Source organism: Rhinatrema bivittatum, chromosome 5 (assembly GCF_901001135.1).
Source record: "Rhinatrema bivittatum chromosome 5, aRhiBiv1.1, whole genome shotgun sequence".
Lineage (NCBI taxonomy): Eukaryota > Metazoa > Chordata > Amphibia > Gymnophiona > Rhinatrematidae > Rhinatrema > Rhinatrema bivittatum.
In genome coordinates, this window is record NC_042619.1 from 370,565,261 (window position 1) to 370,588,915 (window position 23,655).

The following is a 23,655-nucleotide window of genomic DNA, read 5'->3' on the forward strand; positions in this document are numbered from 1 at the left end:
TCTTGTCCCGAGTCCAGCCCTGCAATCCTATACCACTCCACAGGTGGGTTTCCCCGAACTCCGGGGCCCATTTCATGAAATTTCCCACTTTTCAAGTCTTTTTTCCACACAGCACTGATAATCACAGCATAGAGAATAATGAACTCATTATTAAATGAATCACAAGGAGAGTTGATACATGTTTTCCAACATTTCTCTTTTAGTGATAAGATGCAATTGATGAAATAAAGTTCTTTTTAGCTGATGTTTGATCTTTTAAGATGTTACAAGTGCTTTTTAGTAAGTTTGTGACTTCCTACAGTCTTTCTTAATTTCAGATATTATATTAAATTTAATCAGTTCCTTTAATTACTTGATATGCTCCTTCCCATGGAATTCTGGGCACAGCTTTTGTGCTTCCCTCCTATGGTAGTGTAAAGTATCAAACATGTACATTACAGTGTTTAGTCTTTTATCTCTTACCTCCTCTTGTAGTATCAAGAGAAATATCTTTCTGTCCTTCCTCTTCATGGCCATTGATGTGGTCCATCGTCTCTCCTTCTCTCTCCCCTTTCTCCTTCCTCTATGGGATGGCTGGAAGTATTCCTCTCCTTGGATCTTAGTGATCTCAGATCCCTCTTGCGGTAAAGGAGCCTCTCCCATTTGGTAGAAGAGCAAAAGATTGGGCACTCCTAACTTAAAGAAGTTAATCAAAGCTTAAAAAGTGGAATGAGAGGGTGGAAAGAAACTCTCATCCAAAATAAAATCTCCATGGAGGTTTAACTCAGAAAAAGAGATCCACAAAGTTTAAATGGTGATCTCTCAGTATAAATCAACTGGACATTTCCACTGCCAGCTTCTACATGGGGGAGCATGCAAATTCTTTATCCCTAAACAGTCTCTCCCCACACGTGGATGGTAACTTTCAAACAGCCGTGTGGGTGTACATATACGTGCGTATGCCGGCTCACACCCAGAGACATGACCATTTGATAACATATGCACAAATTATATAAAATCAGCTGTATGTCCAGACACGTATGCACAATTTCATATGGATGCACTCATGTGCGCATAACTGGCGATTCTACCACGTAAGTGGGGGTATTATATTAAACACACGCACCAATGCAATTACCAGTTTCCCCAGTACATTCCCAGTTCGCCCAGGTAAAGGATAGAACTTCCTAATCCATCTAGTTAATATTCCTCCCTTTTACCCTTTTAGCCCCAACCCTTAAAAGCCCACTAACTAGCCTCATTTGTTTTGTTTCATTACTTACACGCCATCCATAGCAGAAGTAAAGTTACTTGGTAGGGGAACCCGGTGCACATTTCATGTTACATACCCGGACCGCCCATGCCCTGCCCATACCTCACCCACTCCCTGCCCCTTTTTTTTTTTTTTGCCTTTCCCATTTGTGTGCGTCCCAGGAGATACATGCGTACATGGGCGCTTCTTAAAATCTGCATGGTGCACACCAGCCTGAGATACTCACACATCTCCCTTTGATGCGTTCAGGGCTTTTGATGCGTTCAGGGCTTTTAAAATTTGCCTTTAATGGTATATTCTTTTACCTAAGCTCTAGCAGGAGACTAACAGGATCCCTACATTAAAAAGAGGCATGAATTGCAACTCTGCTCAAGTTGTTTATCTGATCATATGTCTTTGTAAAATGATATATGTTGGACACACAAAACTGACCATTAAAATACAGTTGACCGAACATCGTAGTTGTATCAATATATGTAAAATTCAGGCCGAATGTCATTGCATTGAATATAACCATACATTTTACTTCATAAGATGGATAGTGTTGGAGCAAGTTCCCCTGGAGAAGCAGGGGCGGACATTTCCATTTGGTTCCAAGTCTATGTGAACAATGTTGGATTTTCACTTTGAATACTCTTAAACTTACGGGTTTGAATGAAGAACTTGAATGGCAAGCAATTATTTGAATTTTGGTCTTATTTTTATTTTTTCATTTTATTAATATTAAAAACTGGTTGGTATTCATATTCCACATATCCAATAGAGAACTGCGTCAGTAATCACAAGATTCAGACAGCTGCTTTAAAGCTTACAGGATGTGCCCCCTCTATTAAAACAGGTAATGGTGGAAAGCGAGAAGAGGATAGTCAGAGAATTGAGGACTCATTAACCCCTTTCAGGACGAGAAAACACAATACAATAGGCTCACTGACGAATATATTCGGGGTGGACCGGAGAGGGGTTAAAGAATTTTAGCACAAGATGTGGGTTAGGAAGGTGGAACCTTGTGCTTTGGTGTGTTTGACGCAGCCTAGACAGTAAACCTCCTAGGCCCATACCGACAGCTGGCAGATGTATTCTGGAACGGGACTGGTTGGGAGCTTCATCTATATCAACCCCTTTCCCTGTAGGTTCAGTCCTTGTGTTCTGGGGCCGGCAGAACTTAAGTGGAGGTCCCACAGGGCACTGAGAATGAGAGACCAGGGCCAAGCTGAGTCTGGGCAGGTAGAGATCAAGAAGATACCTGGGATAGGCCAAGGGTTAGGGCAGGAAGCAGGCAATGAGGACAGGTCTAGGTGGTGGCAGGTGGCAAGCGAAGAATGGTCAGGGTCCAGGCAAAGGTCAGATCCAGGAAGTCAGTCTGAGGCAAGGACAGAAGCAAGGCAGGGAGGACTGAATTAGGCAAGGCAGGCTGGATGAGTCGAAGGAAGGAGACAGGAACTCTAAGGCAACATATACTACTCACAAGGCAAGAAACTCTTTGCTAAGGTGCTGGTTAGGAGTGAGTGCCGGGTTTAAATACCCAGCCAACACTGATGTCAGTGTCCTGCAGCGGACCCTGTAAGTGTGGCTTCTGCATGTGCGTGCTTGCCTAAGGGCTGCTGGTGGCAGCATGATGATGCAGTGTCTAGTGCAAAGAAGCCGATCATGCTGGAGTGGTGAGAACGTTGCATGGCCGCTGTGGGGTGAGTGCTGCCAGTTGCGGGCTGACCCTGCGACCGGCAAACGTAACACTGTGATGTGTTTCCCCCTGAGGAAGAGACAATTGAAACATGGTCCCATATCAGGGTAGTGTCATCGGCTCACTTGGAGTACAAGCTAAAAAGTGGTTTTATATATAAAATATGTAAAAATTGAACATTATTGAAATTTTGAATTGTATCAGTATGGATTAATTAGGATTGATGATTATAAAAAGTGAGCTCTGGGTAATAATCAGCCATCAATGGTTTGACTTATGATGGTTCTCTACTATTAAAGTGTCCAGGAAGGTGATGTATGTATAAAAGTTATAAGTTCCTAGCAAGCTATTTGGGACTTTTTTGATTGGTTGCATTACATTATGTTACGGTTCCGGTCTGCGGAGGTCCGCGGCCGGTTCCTCTCCCTATCTCAGGGCTGCTCCGACTGACCACGGCGTCCTCAGTGCCCGTTCAGACCTTCTCAAGGCCTTCCCACGGTGCTCCCTCCACGAGGTAGATGCCGCCGTCTCTCTGCTGCTGGCCCCGCCCCTTAGGCGCATGCGCACAGGCCTGAATTTAAAGGGACCAGCGCAGGAAACATAGCTCTACCTCGGGGAATGACGTCAGACGCCTTCAGTTATTTAAAGCCACCTGTGAGTTCCATTCTTTGCCTTGCAATGGGTCGTCTCTGCTGAGAAGTGAGTTGCTTGTTCCTGATTCCAGCTTGTTCCTGATTCCTGCTCCGTTCCAGCTTGCTCCTGATTCCAGTTCCTTCCTCGCCTGCTCCTGCTCCTGCTCTCTCCTTGCCTTGTCTTCCTGGCTCCTGACTTCCGTATGTCCCCTGGTATTCCTGCTTCGCTGCCCATCTCGACTTCTTGCCCATCTCCGGTTTCTGCTGTCTGCCGCCTCCCCTGATTGCTGGTCCGTCTCCTCGTTTTGCATCGCCACTGCTAGCCACGACTTCTGGACTTCTGCTGGATCCTTTTCACTGCCGCCTGCCTCGACTCAGACAGTTCCTCAGACTCCTCTTCACCAGGAGACCCAGGCTAAATCCTGTGTGGTCTCCTGGCCCTGATCCACCTCCTGGCTATGAGACACTGTGGGCCTTCCCTCAGCGAGTCTACTTCATCCTCTAGCCGGCTCAAGGGTTCATAGATTCAACAGTTTGCAAGGCCATGGACTCGGCGGACAATCCGAATCTGTAGGCCATACCTGGCATGGCCCAGTGAATACAGCAGCAACAACATTGCCTGGACGTCCTGGTGGCTAATGTGGAGAGACTGGCTAATCGTCTGGATGCCACACCACCGCCAGTACCGATTCCTCCCTCACCAGCTCCAGCTCCTGGACCATCCACCTCGCTTCATCTCCCAGTACCACCATGATATGCGGGAGACCCAAAGCAGTGTCAAGGTTTTTTAAACCACTGTTTCATGACATTCGCTTTACAACCTACATAGTTCCCTTCTGACCAAGTCAAGACAACTTATATATTATCCCTCTTGGATGGACGAGCATTAGCTTGGGTCTCTCCGTACTAGGAGCGTGGGGACTCCCTACTATCTAACCTGCAGTTATTCGTTCAAACCTTCAAGACAGTATTCGACGAACCAAGCCGGCAGTCCACGGCAGCTACTGAACATTTGCACCTTCACCAAGGGGGCAGTCCTCTTGTGGATTACGCTGTTGAATTCCGCACACTTGCCACAGAACTAGGCTGGTGCGAGGTCAGCTTGCGGATCATCTTTTTAGAGGGTTTGTCTCCTCGAATCAAGGACGAGCTCACCGCTCGGGATCTCTCCCTTGTCACCTATAGAGAGGAGGCACCCCCATTCCCTAGGCCTCTGCTTATACTGCGGAGGAAAGGGTCATCTGTTGGCCCAATGCGGTGAACGGCCGTAAAACGCCAGGGCCTAGGAGTCCTCAGGAAGCTGACCCTAGGCTGCATCAATCCCGCTCCTCAATGTACTGTACCAGTTACTCTCGAATACCCTGGGGGTTCTTTCTCCACTTTGGCTTTTGTCGACTCTGGAGCAGGAGGGAATTTCATTCTCGCTGACCTCATTCGACAACTACAGCTTGCTGTACAGCCTCGCTGCCCTCCGCTTCGGATTTCTTCTATTCATGGAACTCCACTTCCAGGAAGTATTTCTACCAGCACGATTCCCTTGACTCTCCGTACTGGAATCTTACATGCTGAAGAAATTTCATTCCTAGTGCTAGAAAGAGCCATTTATCCTATCGTCTTAGGTCTGCCCTGGCTTCAGAAGCACTCACTGGTCATCCAGTGGGATACTTTCCACATAGCATCCTGGAGCCCATACTGTTTTTCATCATGTCTGGCCACAATTCCGCGACCTTGTGTTCCGTTTATGACCACACCTCTAACCATACCTGACCAATATATGGAATACATGGATGTCTTCTCTAAGGAAAAGGCTGAACTCCTCCCAGAACATCGGCCTTTTGATTGTGCCATAAATTTGTTGCCAGGCACCACGCCTCCCAAGGGGCGTGTATATCCCTTATCTCTTCCAGAAACCCGAGCCATGTCTAGCTACATTCAAGAGAATTTGGACCGTGGCTCTATCCAACCTTCCACTTCACCAGCAGGAGCTGGTTTCATTTTTGTAGCAAAAAAGGATGGTTCACGCAGACCTAGTATTATCGGGGTCTCAACGCCATCACACTACGCGACAGATACCCATTGCCACTTATCCCAGAACTGTTAGACCGGCTACGAGGAGCCAAGCTCTTCACCAAGCTTGATCTCCGGGGAGCACACAACCTCGTGAGAATATGACCAGGAGATGAATGGAAAACAGCATTCAATACTTGAGACGGGCACTACGAGTACCTAGTTATGCCATTCGGCTTATGTAATGCTCCTACAGTTTTCCAAAACCTAATGAATGAAGTATTATGAGATATGTTGCACACCTCCATCATAGTATACCTGGATGACGTGTTGATATATTCTAAGGACCTAGCCACACATCGCCTACACGTCCGGAGAGTCTTACAAAAACTTCGAGACAATCGTCTCTTCGCCAAATTCGAGAAATGCCAGTTTGAGCAGGAATCTCTGCCATTTCTTGGGTACATTGTGTCTTCCACTGGCTTCCACATGGACCCTGACAAAGTGGCGGCAATTAAGGATTGGCCTCAACCTGTTGGCATTAAGGCTCTCCAACGTTTCCTTGGGTTTGCCAAATTTACCGACAGTTCATACCGCACTACTCTCAGAAGGTGGCTCCACTCACAGCCTTCACCAAGAAGGTTGCGAATGCCAAGACTTGGCCTCTGGCAGCACTACATGCCTTTCAGGATAAAGAAGCCTTTCTTTTAGACACTTGTCTATACCACCCAGATTCACAGCGCCAGTTCATTGTAGAGGTCGATGCATCCGATCTAGCCGTAGGGGGTGTTCTTAGTCAAATATCCAATCAAGGCAGATTACTACCGTGCTCCTATTTTTCTCGAAAGTTCTCACCGGCTGAGAAGAATTATGGTATAGGGGACAAAGAACTACTGGCCATTAAACTGGCATTTGAAGAATGGCACCAGTGGCTGGAGGGGGCTCAAGAATCCAGATCACAAGAATCTGGAATTCTTGTGTCGGACTCAACACCTTAACCCAAGACAAGCCCGATGGTCCATATTCTTCAGTCAGTTCAACTTTTCTCTTCGCTACAGACCAGCTTCTAAGAATGTCCGAGTAGATGCTCTGTCCTGTACCACAGAGACAGAGGATGCACCTCAGCCTCCTCAATACATCTTAGACCCAGCCAAAGTTCTCATTGCCGCTAAGGATGTGGTTCCCCTAGGTAAAACCATGGCTCCTATCTGTCTACAAAACAAGGTTCTATCATGGGCTCATGATTTGCTGACTGCTGGACACCCTGGGAAGGCTCGGACCTTGGAACTATTGACCAGATACTACTAGTGGCCTCAAATCAAGAAGGATGTTCAGCTGTACGTCAGTTCTTGCCCTACCTGTGCTAGGTGGAAACCCTTCCCTGGTCGTCAGTGGGGTCTTATACAACCACTACCCATTCCAACAGAGACATGGACTCATCTTTCTACTGACTTTATAATAGACCTACCACTATCTGAGGGGAAAACCGTGATATGGATTACAGTTGACAGATTCTCCAAAATGGCTCACTCTGTGCCTCTACCCAAGTTGCCAACTGCACCCGAACTAGCACAACTTTTCACCCAACATATATTTCGTATACATGGACTTCCACTTCATATCGTCTCCAACTGAGGCTCACAGTTTACTGCCAAGAATTGGAAAGCACTCTGCAAGAAGTTCGGGGTCCAGTTGGACTTTACGACTGCCTTCCATCCGCAGGGCAATGGTCAAGCGGAATGCACTAATCAGACTTTGAAAGCCTTCCTCTGAGCCTTTGTAGGAGACAAATAGAACGACTGGGTGGCCTTATTACCCTGGGCAGAATTCTCGTATAACCACCACTGTTATTCAGCTACCAGCCTATCTTCTTTCCAGTTGGCTTACGGGAAACAACTCAAGCCTCCCTTGCCCCTGCCTCTGACTGTACCATCTCCAGCGGCGCAACTTATGGTTCAACAGCTACGAGATCTTTGGGGATCCACTCAGTCTAAATTGCAACAGACAGCCACTTCTGCAAAGAGACATGCAGACAAACATCACCATCCTGCTCTTGTATTTTCCCTGGAAGCAAAGTCTGGTTAAGCACCAAGAACATCCGGCTGCGAATTCCCTCCATGCACCTAGCGCCTAAGTACATTGGTCCGTTTGTTGTTAAAGAGTGAGTGGGCACACTTTCTTATCGCTTACGCCTTCCGTCCACCTTAAGGATTCACAATGTGCTCCATGTGTCCTTACTCAAACCTCAGGTCTTGTCGGTCTTCCACAACAAACCTCCAAGGCTGTGGCAGAAGAAGAGACATAAGAACATAAGAACATAAGAAAATGCCATACTGGGTCAGACCAAGGGTCCATCAAGCCCAGCATCCTGTTTCCAACAGTGGCCAATCCAGGCCATAAGCACCTGGCAAGTACCCAAAAACTAAGTCTATTCCATGTAACCATTGCTAATGGCAGTGGCTATTCTCTAAGTGAACTTAATAGCAGGTAATGGACTTCTCCTCCAAGAACTTATCCAATCCTTTTTTAAACACAGCTATACTAACTGCACGAACCACATTCTCTGGCAACAAATTCCAGAGTTTAATTGTGCGTTGAGTAAAAAAGAACTTTCTCCGATTAGTTTTAAATGTGCCCCATGCTAACTTCATGGAATGTCCCCTAGTCTTTCTACTATCCGAAAGAGTAAATAACCGATTCACATCTACCCGTTCTAGACCTCTCATGATTTTAAACACCTCTATCATATCCCCCCTCAGTCGTCTCTTCTCCAAGCTGAAAAGTCCTAACCTCTTTCGTCTTTCCTCATAGGGGAGTTGTTCCATTCCCCTTATCATTTTGGTAGCCCTTCTCTGTACCTTCTCCATCGCAATTATATCTTTTTTGAGATGCGGCGACCAGAATTGTACACAGTATTCAAGGTGCGGTCTCACCATGGTGCGATACAGAGGCATTATGACATTTTCCGTTTTATTCATCATTCCTTTTCTAATAATTCCCAACATTCTGTTTGCTTTTTTGACTGCCGCAGCACACTGAACCGACGATTTCAATGTGTTATCCACTATGACACCTAGATCTCTTTCTTGGGTTGTAGCACCTAATATGGAACCCAACATCGTGTAATTATAGCATGGGTTATTTTTCCCTATATGCATCACCTTGCACTTATCCACATTAAATTTCATCTGCCATTTGGATGCCCAATTTTCCAGTCTCACAAGGTCTTCCTGCAATTTATCACAATCTGCTTGTGATTTAACTACTCTGAACAATTTTTGTGTCATCTGCAAATTTGATTATCTCACTCGTCGTATTTCTTTCCAGATCATTTATAAATATATTGAACAGTACGGGTCCCAATACAGATCCCTGAGGCACTCCACTGTCCACTCCCTTCCACTGAGAAAATTACCCATTTAATCCTACTCTCTGTTTCCTGTCTTTTAGCCAGTTTGCAATCCACGAAAGGACATCGCCACCTATCCCATGACTTTTTACTTTTCCTAGAAGCCTCTCATGAGGAACTTTGTCAAACGCCTTCTGAAAATCCAAGTATACTATATCTACCGGTTCACCTTTATCCACATGTTTATTAACTCCTTCAAAAAAGTGAAGCAGATTTGTGAGGCAAGACTTGCCCTGGGTAAAGCCATGCTGACTTTGTTCCATTAAACCATGTCTTTCTATATGTTCTGTGATTTTGATGTTTAGAACACTTTCCACTATTTTTCCTGGCACTGAAGTCAGGCTAACCGGTCTGTAGTTTCCCGGATTGCCCCTGGAGCCCTTTTTAAATATTGGGGTTACATTTGCTATCCTCCAGTCTTCAGGTACAATGGATGATTTTAATGATAAGTTACAAATTTTTACTAATAGGTCTGAAATTTCATTTTTTAGTTCCTTCAGGACATCAAGTGTGAGATGTCCTTGATGTACGCTTTCATCATAGGAGATGGGAGTATCTTCTCTCCTGGGAGGGTTGTGGTCCTGAGGAGAACACTTGGGAACCCGCCTCCAACATTCTGGACAAGATCTTCTCCACAGGTTCCATCTAGATCATCCTGCTAAGCCCAGACCCCCAGGGAGGGGGCGTAAGAGGGGGGGTACTGTTGTGGTTCTGGTCCGTGGCGGTCCACAGCCGGTCCCTCTCCCTACCTCGGGGCTGCTCCGACTGACCACGGTGTCCTCAGTGCCCGTTCGGGCCGTCTCAGGGCCTTCCCGCAGCGCTTCCTCCACGAGGGAGACGCCGCCATCTCTCTGCTGCTTGCCTCGCCCCTTAGGCGCACGCGCTTGCAGGGGCCTGGAAGTTAAAGGGACCAGTGCGGGAAACAAAGCTCCGCCCCGGGGAATGATGTCAGTCGCCTTCAGCTATTCAAAGCCAGCTGTGAGATCCATTCTTTGATTGCAATGGGTCGTCTCTGCTGAGAAGTGAGTTGCTTGTACCTGATTCCAGTTTGTTCCTGATTCCTGCTCCATTCCAGCTTGTTCCTGATTCCAGTTCCGTCCTCGCCTGCTCCTGCTCTCCCCTTGACTCGTCTTCCTGGCTCCTGACTTTGGTATGTCCCCTGGTATTCCTGCTTCGCTGCCCATCTTGACTCCTGGCCCATCTCTGGTTTCTGCTGTCTACCCCCTGCCCTGACTGTTGGTCCATCTCCTCGTTTTGCATCGCCGCTGCTAGCCTGACTTCTGCTGGATCCTCTTCACCGCCGCCTGCCTCGACTCGGACAGTTCTTCAGACTCCTCTTCATCAGGAGACCCAACCTAAGTCCTGTGTGGTCTCCTGGCTCTGATCCACCTCCTGGCTACGAATCGCTGTGGGCCTTCCCTCAGCGAGTCTACTTCATCCTCTAGCCGGCTCAAGGGTCCACAGATTCAACACATTATGGGAATTACCATCTCAGATCCCTTCGGGAAAATATCCTGTTTGGTCAATTTTTCAGAGTTCACTGTATTTGTGCCTCATGTGCTGATTACATTATGCAGGTTCAACATATGGCCAAAACATTACATTATGCAGGTTCAACATATGGCCAAAACATTTTTGCTATCCCCAACGAGTTGTGAAAGCTGCTTTTAAAAGGACTATGTTGGTCAATTATGATTTATCTTGTTCTGCTACTAAAACTGACAGATTGACTTGTGTTTTGCCTCATTCTGGTCCTATTAATGCTGATTGCACGATCATTAGACACCATTGGTTGATATGCCCCCCCCCCCCCCCCCCCCCCCCCCCATTTTGTGAGCATCGTGGCAGAAACTTGTGGAATATATTGTCACTTCCCTTAGCCCTATTTTGTGTCATGGTCCCTGCGGTCATTATCGTGCTTGTGCCTGGTCACATAAGTTTTACTTCTGAATGTGAAACATCCGGAGTTGTTTTCATAATTACATGTCCTCTTTGGTACGTTGGCAAAACACTTCGCATGGTCAAAACTAGAATTTTTGAACACTGCAGTAAAATCCATCGGCTGCCCTTGGATGCCCTTCGCGTTTCTCACTGGCTGGAGGACCATCATTCTGAGTCTGACCTTAACTTTTTTATCATCCAGTGCTGTTCACCACAATCTTGTGGTGGCAATTTTGCACGCCACCTGATTCATTGTGAACAGCATAGGGTTTCCCAGTTAAATAATTTATATCCTACCAGTCTTAACCAGGATATTGCATGTAAGAGGTTGTTGCATTGTTTGGTTTGGTGTTTTCTATGTTTCTTTATGAATGTGCCAAACATCTCTTGGCAAATAATTATTTCATTGATATTTAATTTTCTTATTGGTTACTATTTGTCATGTGATGCTTTTGGCACCCTTTTTTCAAGCCTTTAAAGTTATGCAATCCTGTTAGATGGTGTCTGAAGGCTGAGCGCTCTGTCGTGTAAGTTTTGTTTTTTGCTGTATGACGTCTTAACAGTAATACTGTGCATGCTATTTACATGCATTTTTGTTTCTTTTACTTTTAGATGTTTATTAACCCTTATCTTGTGTCAGGGGCAGTATGCTATGAATTACAATCAATATTTAAGCAATATGTCTTGATTTCAGAAACATTTTTGTATTAAATTTGGCTATACATTCATTAGGACTGAGATTATGTAGATATTTTTTTCAGGTTCATCGGAGCATATCCTGTGACCCTGTAGGATCACTAGAATTTACACTTTTTTCATATTTTGAATAACATCTTTTTGGAGTTTTGGACCGGCTGACTGTTTCTTACCTTTGCCTGCATTTGATCTTCTCATTGGCAAGTTGATATCATTTTTGTCTCCACGTCTTTTTTTCCCCCCAGAACTGAAAATTACAATAAGCATAGTATCCAAGGCAAATTTTTCAAACACTGGAAGTTGTATATACATATTACATCAAGCTAAGCAATTTTTAATGTAAATCCATGGCTGGTTTGCACTCCTAATATACAAGCAATTGAACATGTGAATCATATGCGAGTATATATTTTTTTCATATGCACATGCTAGAAGTCTGCCTTCCCTTTGGTGATCAGAGTCATAATATATTTTCAAAAATTTGTGGAAAAATTGAACACGCTGCCTTCTTCTAATATCATCTCCTGTTATAAAAAGTAGTGTAAGGATGTGCTGTTGAAGTGCCTCTTTAAAAAAAGATGACAAAAAGACCAAATACTTCTTTGACGTTATTATTATGCAGGTGGGTATTGTATAATGATAATTTGAAAAGTCTAGTGTATGACAGCTAAACAATGCAACAGAGCTTGGAAAGATGTCAGTCACAACTGGACAGTAGCTGGCTTCCTCTTTCTTTCCACTATTATTCTGTAAAAATCCTTGGAAAAAGAATTTGATATAGAATGTTGGAATCTAGGGTTGTCATAACCGATTAACAGCTGCCTGAGAGTTATGGGGTTGTTTAGCACCAAATCGTTTAAAATAACAATTTACAGCCATACAGTCCCCTAGCTTTCCACTAGATGGCCCTAGATCTCTGCCATTGAATTTCATCAGCTAGGAGGGGGAGATACCATTTCCTACAGCACCTCCCCCTGAAGATGTCTGTGGTGGTGTAATCCCATTCCAGAAAGGGAGGGGGGCGGGTGATGGTCTAGGACAGTGGTCCCCAAACCTGTCCTGGAGGGCCACCAGCCAGTCGGGTTTTTGGGATATCCTCAATGAATATGCATGAGAGAAAATTTGCATGCACTGCCTCCATAACATGCAAATTTTCTCTCATGCATATTCATTGTGGATATGTATATATGTATATATATATATGTACATACATACATACACACACATTACATATAAAATTTACTTGTACATAATTTCTGTATATAATTTTATTGCCTATATATAATCATGCTCCTACGTTTATAATCACATTACCTCGCTTATATCTTTCTTGTACAATAATTTCCCTTCAGGTTTCCCCCCTCTTACCACCCCCCAGTTCTTCTATCAGTTTCATTGTAAAGCCCTGTTGGCCAGTTTTATGTTACATGGAAACCGATGTGATGTTTGCATAACGAACGTCGGTATACAAAAAATTTTAAATAAATAAATAAATTACATATAATATATAATAAAGTGGGCTGTTATGGGTCAGGATGTGTGACAAGGACATTCTCTTGTGATCACTTTATGCCATGCTTTGCTTTCCAGGATGCTAATTACTGTTGCTTCACTATTGTGTATTAGGAAACTGCTTAATGGACCTGATCAGGACACAGTTTATTTTGCAACTTTATTTCCAATTTAGATCTGCTCAGCCCTTTATTTGTGCTTCGGCTACGGTACAATTTATAGCTTTCCCCTATCTGAGATTGTTTTTCCTTCTGGTATAAGCAGTGACTTTTTCACAGGACAAAAATAAACATAATAAATATTTAGTTAATTGAATTTTATTGTCAAACTGAACTAGATATTTTAATTCATTTTTTATTAAATCTAAGTAAAAATATTTATGAATTAATATTTCAATAATATATGAACAGTGATGTCCAGGTGCTGAAAGTTTACAAGTGGCACAATAAAATTGTAAAGCTAAATTAATCTCATTTCTGAATATAATTCTAACTACTCAGCACTCTCTTACCTGTATGGTGTTAAAATCATATTCATAGTAATTTTGAAAATAATCATGTACCCAAACAAGCCTCTAATATCCTAAAAGGAATACAATATTGCATAGAAGATGAAGTATATTGGTTTATTTGAATAAAGTTAAATCAATACATGTGATATGGTGAGTAGTCCCGCTTGCCAGAGGATAGATTCGGTCTGGATTCTGGGTATTCTTTTGCAGTTTTTATTAATAACAATAAAACAATTTTAAAAACACAAACCTGCTACCCTTAGCAGCACTGGAAACCAAAAAACAGCAATTTACACACATAAGTCATTTAGAAACATTTCTGCTTTCTCCTAGTCTCATATGGGGCCTGCTATCCTCTCTGGGACCTGCCTTTTTAACCTTCTCCCTTGTGAGCTGTCTTAAGGTGGATCAGGCTAAATGTCTGGTCCTGGACTTTTAAGGAGAGTCTACCATGCACTCCTTTACAATGTAAATAAGCAATGATGTCATCAACTATGCAGCAAATTCTTCTATTGTGGTAATATGAAAGCTATTCTATGATCGAGAGCAAGCAGGTTTGAAAATTCTTCTGACAAATGTTCGTATTACACTTTTACATTAGAAAGAGTAATCAGAATAACTTGAAGGATCTGAATATGTATATCCTGGAGGAGAGGAGATACAGGGGAGATATGATACATACTTTTAAATACCTTAAAGGTATGAAACTCCAAGGGGATAGACTCAGGCACAGCATCAGGAAATATTTCTTCATAGAAGGGTGGTGGATGCGTGGAGTGCCTTCCTGGAAAAGGCGGTGTGGGGTAAACACAGAGGATCCCCAGTGCAGGGCTTCCTAAACTCTGCGTTGGGACCCCAAATAGAGTCACAAGACCTTTAGCTGGGATCACACGTGCCTCCAATTGCACCATTCTTCAGGCGCCAGCAGCAGCAGCAGCATTAGAAGTGGAAGTCGGCCTGGGGCCTGGGAGCCAGCACATGCTCACAGGTCCTGCAGTGGAGAAATGAGTTTCTCTGGTGAGAGGAAGCCCTGCACGAGGAGGGATGAGGGCTGCTGAAGGGCCCATGAACTTGCACTAGCCCAAAGGCCCCAATGCTGGCTTTCATTGGTAATGCTGCTGCCACTTGCAGATCCCTGGCAGGCTTGGGATCGGCCGCGAGGGGAGGGGAGAGCTGAGTGTGCGTGGGTCACTGGAGAGTGCCACTGCTGTCATCCACCTTTCATCCAGGCCAGGAGGATGTTCGGAGGAGGTGCAACTTGAAGTGAGAGGTGAGATACACGAGGGGTTTGAAGTGGAGCAGATTGTCTATGGAGAGTGAGAGAGAGGGGATGTAAGAGGAGTTTGGAGTGAGCAGGACTCACCTGGCGGGTCGGGGGGGTCTGTGAGAAAAGGGTTAGAGGGGAGGAGCTGAGGCTGGGAGGTGAGAGAGGAGATGGGAATGGGGAATGGGGTGAGAGGGAAGGAATGACAAGATCAGTTGAGGGCATTAAAAGGAATCGGAGTGAGAGAGAATCTGCTGGGGATGCACAAAAGGCTGGAGGGGATGGGTTGGGAGATGCAGGGAGGTGGGAGAGGAGGTCCTCTGGAAGGGGTGGAGGTTGAGAGGGGATCAGCTGAAATGCAGGGGAAGGTGGGAAGGAGTGATTGTTTGGATGGGGACCACATCCCCACTAATTAATTGTGGTCATCCTCTGGGGTCATGTGAATTTTCAAGGGCTAAAATGGAGTCACATTGGCACCGCTGAATATATAAGCACTAACTAGCTGGATAAGTCTATCCTGCTAACCAGCCAAACCGCAAAGCAGCTGAATATGGACCTACAGCATGTGAGATGTGGATCCATCTGATTTTAGATGGGGGAGAGCGGAGGGAACGGGGAAAGCCATCAGGGCTCCCCTAGGGCTCAGCGTGCGCAAGGTGCACAAGTGTGCACCCCCCTTGCGCGTGCTGACCCCGGATTTTATAACATGCACGCGGCAGCACGCACATGTTATTAAATCGGGTGTACATTTGTGCGCGCCAGGTAGCGCCCACAAATGTACCCTGCGTGCGCCGATTCGAAAATCTGCCCCATAATGTACATGTTGTAAGTGATATTTTTACCTCACAAGACTGTAGTTAAATGTTCTTCTTCATGTAACTCTATTATTATAAATGCACAATTTTTTATTGTGTGTGGAGTGGGTATGACCAGGGAGTGGTGGTGGGGGGGGGGGGGGGGGGACGGACAGGCTGTAAGTTTCACCCAGGGCACCTAATACCCTTGCACCAACCCTGCCTTCCTCCATTGGGAAAATTTACTTTTAGATCTACTCTCTGGTTTCTGTCTTTTAACCAGTTCCCAATCCACAAGAGGACAATGCCCCCTATCACATGACTTTTTAATTTCCTAAGAAGTCTCTCATGAGGGACTTTGTCAAATGCTTTCTGGAAATCCAAATAGATTATATCAACTGGCTCACCTTTATCACCAAGTATAATTACGCCCTCAAAAAAATGCAGCAAATTTGTGAGGCAGGAATTCCCTTGGTTAAATCCATGTTGGCTTTGTTCCATTAAACTATGCCTATCTATATGTTCAGCAATTTTGTTCTTTATGATAGTTTCTACCATTTTGCCTGGCACAGACTTCAGACTCACTGGTCTTTAGTTTCCTGTATCAACCCTTGATCCCTTTTTTAAAAATTGGCATTACATTAGCAACCCCCCCCAATCTTCAGCTACCATAGACATTTAAATTGCAGTTTACAAATTACTATAGCAGATCTGTAGTTTCATTTTTCAGGTGTTCAGCACTCAGGGATGTGTACCATCTGGTCCAGGTGATTTGCTACTCTTTAGTTTGTCAATTTGCTCTACTACATCTTCCAGGTACACAGGGATTTGTTTCAGCTCTGTTGAATCATCACCTTTGAATATTATCTCTGGCAATGGTATCTCTCTTATATCTTCCTCAGGGACGACTGAAGCAAATAATTCATTTCTTCTCTCTGCTATGGTTTTGTCATCCCTAAGTGCCCTTTTTACCCCTTGATCATCTAATGGTCCAACTGACTCCCTCACAGTTTTTTTGTTTTTACCTCAAATGTACAGAAAAAGATTTTATTAGGATTTTTTGCTTTCACGGCAAGTTTCTTTTCCTTAGCAATGTTTTACATCTGACATGACAGAGCTTATGCTGTTTGCTGTTTTTTTTCATTCAGATCTCTTTTCCATTTCTTGAAAGATGTTCTTTTAGCTATCATAGCCTCTCTCACCTCACCTTTTAACCATGCCAGTACTTATATGCTGTTGCAGTAGATTTCTTTAGTGTCCTCCTTCCAATTATTAAGTCAAATTGATCATGAAATGATCACTGTTGCCAAGTGGCTCCAACACTTACCTCTCACACCAAACCCTATGTTCAACCAAGGACAAGATCTAAAATAACTTCCCCTCTTGTTGGTTCTTGTACCAGCTGCTTCATGAAGCAGTCATTTATTTCATCTAGGAACTTCACCTCCTTAGCATGTCCTGATGTGACATTCACCCAGTCAGTACTGGGGTAATTGAAATCACCTATTATTAATGTGCTACTGATATTGTTAGCTTCCCTAATTTCTTTTAGCATTTCATTGTCTGTTCATTCTGGCCAGGTGGATGGTAATATACCTCCACTTCTGTTTTATTCCCCTTTTCATCTGGAATTTCTATCCATAAAGATTCAACATTAAATTTTGTTTCCTGCAGAACTTTTATCCTGTTTGACTCAATGCCCTCTTTAACATATAGTGCCAGCCCTCCACCAATATGATCCATCCTATCATTTTGATATAATTTGTACCCTGGTACAAACTACTTGGTCCTGATTCTCCTCCCTGGACTAATGCTCTATTAAGAATATACAAACCTACTCATGGGTTGAGATCATCTCAACTTGGTTTACTGAACATACTGTTGCAGTTTGATGCTGCAGAAGAGATAGTGGACCCTTGGGCCAGCCTACCTAGGGAGACAGGGTAGGCCGGGGGGGCGGAGCCACAAGCTGGAAGGGTTCTCCCAGGAACCAGGGACCCCCCGGGAGGAGCCCGTAGGGTCCCGGGTCCTCGGGACTTGGAGCTGATTACAGAATGTCCAGAGGCTGAGATGGGCGTAGGCCGAGATCAGTGCAAGCAGAATGAATAGGAAGTCCAAGGTACCCGGAAGGCAGGGAACCGGCTGCACAGGACCGGGGACCGGCTGAAGGCAGGACAGCAGGCGGCTGTAGCTACCGGAGTCTGGAGCAGGCTGTAGGCTGAAGCGGAGTTGGAAGCAAACCGGAGTCTGAGGCTGGCTGCAGGCTGAAGCAGAGTCGGAAGCAAACCGGAGTCTGAGGCTGGCTGCAGGCTGAAGGGAGTCGGAAGCAGACCGGAGTCAGTGGCAGGCAGCGAGCTGAAGCGGAGTCAGAAGCAAACCGGAGTCAGAGGCAGGCAGCGAGCTGAAGCGGAGTCAGAAGCAAACCGGAGTCAGAGGCAGGCAGCGAGCTGAAGCGGAGTCAGAAGCAAACCGGAGTCAGAAGCAGGCAACGTGGAGGTCAACTGGAACGCAACTGGCAGCAACTAAGAAGTTGTGAACCTCGTTGCAAGGCGTTGAGAGAGAGTCTGAACGCCGGTTATATCGGGAATTGGGCGTGACGTCAGCAGCGCGGGCGGAGCCTCCGGGAGCTGGACGTTCAAGAGGGACGTCCTTGCGCGCGCGCAGGACCGAGGAGACGCCGGCCCGTAATGGCAGCCACCACGTGGAGTGAGAGAAGCCCCCAGGGCCCGGAGCGGGCGGAATGCGGTGATCACTGAAGCGGAGGTAGGCAGGCAGGCCTGAGCCCTAACAGAAGGGAAGCGGTCGGGACCGCAACACATACTCTCGGTTCGTCTTGCACATCTTTCCTCAACCTGTGAAACATCATTTTCTGTAGCTGCTCCAGCTTTGTGGAATTCTCTTCCATATGAGTTGCGTACACAAGATAACTTTAAAAAATTCAGGCGTCAATTAAAAAGCTTTCTTCTTCAATATGCTTATGGCGTATTCTAAATAACTGATGATGGTTAAATATTGTTGGTGAAAACTATTAATATGAACTTCCTCCGGTGAACGTCTTTTGTTCTGTTTTATTTTTTATTTTTGAATGTGAATGGTATGGTTCTTTGTTGTATTTTATGTTATCAAATTATTTTGGGTATGTTTTACTGTAAATCAGCTAGACCTATTTTGTGACAGGAGATTAATAAATTTTAATAAATGAAATGAAATGGTATCACAGTGTCCCATTGGTTGTCCTCCTTCCACCAGGTCTCTGAGATGCCAATTATATCTACCTCATCATCCAGTGCTATACATTCTAACTCTCCCACCTTATTTTTAAAAACGTCTAGCATTTGTATACAGACATTTCAACATATGTATTAACAAACTGCTTAGCAATTGACAGGGATAATTTGGAATCTTTCTGCTCTGTCTGCTCTTTAGTTAAAGGCACCTGGGCCACTGTAGCATTTATTGCAACTCTCTACTGGGATGCCCTAGTTTCCCTGTTCTCTTAGTATCCATCAATGATACATCGTTCCAAACCATGCGCTGCTGAGCGACTGTTGGCTTTCCCCCATCATCCAGTTTAAAAGCTGCTCTATCTCCTTTTTAAAGGTTGGTGCCTGGTTCCAGTCTGGTTAAGGTGGAGCCTATCCTTTCAGAAAAGATCTCACCGTTCCCAAAATGATGCCCAGTTCCTAAAACCCTCTTCCCTGCACCATCATCTCATCTACGCGTTGAGACTCTGTAACTCTGCCTGCCTCTGGGTCCTGCTCGTGGAATGGGGAGCATTGCTGCGAATGCTACCCTGGAGGTTTTGGATTTCAAAGTGCTACCTAAAATCCTAACTTTTGCTTCCAGAACTTCCCTCCTGAAGTTTCCTGTGTTGTTGATACCCACAGACAGCCAGCTCCTCCCCAGCACTATCTAAAATCCTATCTATGTTTCACGTGAGGTCTGCCACCTTCGCACAAGGCAGGCAAGTTATCAAGCGACCCTCAATCTACCAGCCACTCAGTCTAATAATCAAATAACCAACTACAATGGCAGTCCTAACCCTTCCCTCCTGGGCACATGCCCCTGGAGACATATCCTTGGTGTGAAAGGATATTACATCACCTTGAGCGCAGGTCCTAGCTACAGGATTGCTTCCTGCCTCATCAAGGTGATGCTCTCCTTCCAGGTGACCTTTCTTCTTCAAGGCAGCACAGGGGCTACCAGAGTGGAGGTGGGACTTCTCTACCATGTCCCTGAAGGTTTCCTTTACACACCTCTCTGTCTCCCTTTGCTTCTCCAGGTCTGCCACTCCAGCCTCCAGAGACTGGACTCGTTCGCTGAGGGCTTGGAGCTCTTTGCACTCAGTGCACCCATAGGACCTCTCGCCATCTGGGAGATATTCATACATGTAGCACTCAGTACAAAAGACTGGAAAGCCTCCCTCTTGCTGCTAGACTACTATCTCCATCTTAATTTTGATAATTAATTAAATTTGTTAATTAAATTTCTAAGGGAATAGGGATGTAAAGCTAATTTAAAGAACTTTTAGTCTATTGATTTATTTGATATTTGTATGTCAATGACCCTCAAAACATTACTATTCATCTACTTATCACTTCCTAGTTACCCACCTTATTGACTCTTGTTTTCAATTAAATTCCTTCTGTATCAAATCTGTAGTAAATTTATGATAAGGAGCTTTGAGGTACGCATGCCTGATGGCATGCACTTCTGGTTCTCTTCTGCTGCAAGGGGTGAAGGTCATCTGGAAGCTGAAGTCTGGATCAGTGTTCCCTCTAAGAACTGGGTTGCTGTGTGCAAAAATTATGCTTGTGAGAAAAATGTTTGGTTTCATTACCCTGTGAGTGCTACTTTCTTTGATGCAAAAAAGCCTATCAGTTTTTATTCTTACAGCAGCCCAGTCCTTAGATGGAAAAGCAGCCAGGCAGGGGTGGGGCACAGGGATGTAGTAGGGAATAGAGAGGATAAGCCTGGGTCTGCACTACTTAGACTTCATGGGCTGGCTCAGCTCCATGACGTTACCCACTTGGAACTGCTGCTCATGTGCAGGCGCACAGTTTGCACAGTGGGTTGTGCCAGCCCTGAGCAGGAGGAGGAAGAGAAAGAGGGAAGAACAAAAGGAAAGGTGGCAGAGATCCGAGAAAAGAACAAGGAACGAGGGGGTTAGGTGGGAGAGAGAGAGGAAAGAGCAAGACGAGCATGGAGGAGAGGCTTCGAAGAAAACTAAAAAGTCATGTCCTTTCGTGGATTACAAGCTGGTTAAAAGACAGGAAACAGAGAGTAGGATTAAATGGACAATTTTCTCAGTGGAAAAGGGTAAACAGTGGAGTGCCTCAGGGATCTGTACTTGGACCGGTGCTTTTCTATATATATATATATAAAATGATCTGGAAAGGAATACGATGAGTGAGGTTATCAAATTTGCAGATGATACAAAATTATTCAGAGAAGTTAAATCACAAGCAGATTGTGATACATTACAGGAGGACCTTGCAAGACTGGAAGATTGGGCATCCAAATGGCAGATGAAATTTAATGTGGAGAAGTGCAAGGTGTTGCATATAGGGAAAAATAACCCTTGCTGTGGTTACACGATGTTAGGTTCCATATTAGAAGCTACCACCCAGGAAAAAGATCTAGGCATCATAGTGGATAATACTTTAAAATCGTCGGCTCAGTGTGCTGCAGCAGTCAAAAAAGGAAACAGAATGTTAGGAATTATTAGGAAGGGAATGGTTAATAAAACGGAAAAGTCATAATGCCTCTATATCGCTCCGTGGTGAGACCGCACCTTGAATACTGTGTACAATTCTGGTCGCCACATCTCAAAAAAGATATAGTTGCGATGGAGAAGGTACAGAGAAGGGCAACCAAAATGATAAAGGGGATGGAACAACTCCCCTATGAGGAAAAGCTGAAGAGGTTAGGGCTGTTCAGCTTGGAGAAGAGATGGCTGAGGGGGATATGCTAGAGGTCTTTAAGATCATGAGAGGTCTTGAATGAGTAGATGTGAATCGGTTATTTACACTTTCGAATAATAGAAGGATTAGGGGGCATTCCATGAAGTTAGCAAGTAGCACATTTAAGACTAATCGGAGAAAGTTATGTTTCACTCAACGCACAATAAAGCTCTGGAATTTGTTGCCAGAGGATGTGGTTAGTGCAGTTAGTGTAGCTGGGTTCAAAAAAGGTTTGGATAAGTTCTTGGAGGAGAAGTTCTTGGAGGAGAAGTCCATTAACGGCTATTACTTAGGGAATAGCCACTGCTATTAATTGTATCAGTAGCATGGGATCTTCTTAGTGTTTGGGTAATTGCCTGGTTCTTTGGCCTGGTTTGGCCTCTGTTGGAAACAGGATGCTGGGCTTGATGGCCCTTGGTCTGACCCAACATGGCAATTTCTTATGTTCTTATGTTCTTAGAGGATCAGGGTTATCTCTGTGGAGGAGGGAGATAGAGAATGTTTGCACAATTCCTGCCATTTTCCCCCACTAACCACTAATCTATACTAATCTCAGGGTAAACAGCAGAACTCAAAAGTAACCAGATCTGACAAATTTTCTCATACTGCATCTGCTACTCCAGAACTCTGAATCTGTGAAACTTCTTTCCACCATGAGTTATATTTTCAACAGGGTTTGTTTTTTTTCTGTCCTTTATGATAAGCGGATGTTTGGTTTTGGTTTATTGCTATTCAAAGGAATGGACCCAAGTGAGGATATTTTCAGTCAGGTTTCCATTTAAGGGGGTCAAGACCAGAACAGGAGGAGTCGGAGCGGCACTGGGGCGGACCCCGCGAAGACAGCATGGACGGTGAAAAGGTAAGGAGCCTTTTCGCTGCCTATTTAGTGCCCAATAGCACCACCTTTTATGATGGCGCTATTGGATGCGAAAGCCGGCAGCGATCGCACAGCAGAGGTGCGATCGCTGCCAGTTTTTGCAGGCCCGCCCCTCGTTTCGCCACCCCCCACCCCCATGTACCGCGCGATTCACGATGCTGCGGTATCTTAGAAAATCTAGGCCTAGGTGTCCCTGTTCAAACTGACTTAGATCTTGTTTTTTTTTACCTCATCAGTTTTTTGCTTTAAAGGTCCAGAATCACAATACAAATATTGCACTGGAATGATAAATGGTCAGCTGGAACCATTCCTTCTGTACTGGGATACTCCTGATCAAAAAATCAGCAGATCTCTAGAATTAAGCACATAAATAAAGTATTTTATTTCTGCTGTTTTCAAATTCTGTGTGTAGAGCTGAGACACAAAACCTGAGGTTAATTTTGCTACCAAATGTGCGGAGACGGGTTGCACAAACTCTCAAATTATTGTGTGCACTTTGCTCTTCATTATCAACTCAGATTTTTTAGTATAAAAAAACAAATGAATGCTGTACTTACTCTTTCTTGAGTCTTGCATTTAAGTTATAAGCATATTTGTAGTTAATCAAGTTTCTTTGTTTATTCTTCTGTCCAAAGGTAAGCCAAGCTATCACTATAGTAGTTTTTGTAATGATTTTTAAAAGATTATCAGATATCAGCCCTAGACCACAAGATATATCCTTCCACCATCCTGCATTGTTCTGCCCTCTGTGACATCATCAAAATAGTCCCTCCTTTCAGGAATACTCTGTAATGGCAGAAGGATATCTTCATATACTTGCTGTTGTGAGTTAATGAGTTCACTGAGCTGCCTTTATGAAGGGAGGGAGGAGAACATTGCTTATTTGAGAAGAGAAAGGGAGCTGAGAGTACTGCCTCACAGTATAGGCCAGAGCTAAAGACCAAATTCTGCTAACAGACTATGCTAACTGCTTGGTAGCTTTGCAACTAATAACTCAGCTTTTTGGAACCAGTCTAAGAAACAGCAAAGGCATCTGGGAAGTGTAAATTATTCAGGAAGCATCAGACAGCCTTTTGAAATTGCTGAAAAATGCATAGTGGCACCCTACACCGAACA

At 44.6% G+C, this 23,655-nt stretch overlaps 1 protein-coding gene across 3 annotated transcripts in view; it reads right to left on the minus strand.

Moving 5' to 3' along the window:
- Positions 1-23,210, minus strand: part of LOC115093090 (lysozyme g-like) — a 100,680-nt gene extending 77,470 nt beyond the window's left edge. For 2 of the 3 annotated variants that reach the window (XM_029604777.1, XM_029604779.1), the window contains exons 1-3: positions 23,097-23,210; positions 11,792-11,865; positions 463-675 (exon numbers count right to left, since the gene is read on the minus strand). In XM_029604777.1, the coding sequence (XP_029460637.1) occupies positions 463-675; positions 11,792-11,803 (225 nt within the window). In that variant the 5' untranslated portion in view covers positions 11,804-11,865; positions 23,097-23,210. The remainder of the gene's footprint in view (positions 1-462; positions 676-11,791; positions 11,866-23,096) is intronic. The other variant, XM_029604778.1, reaches the window with a different exon arrangement.
- Between the last annotated feature and the right edge of the window lie 445 nt (positions 23,211-23,655).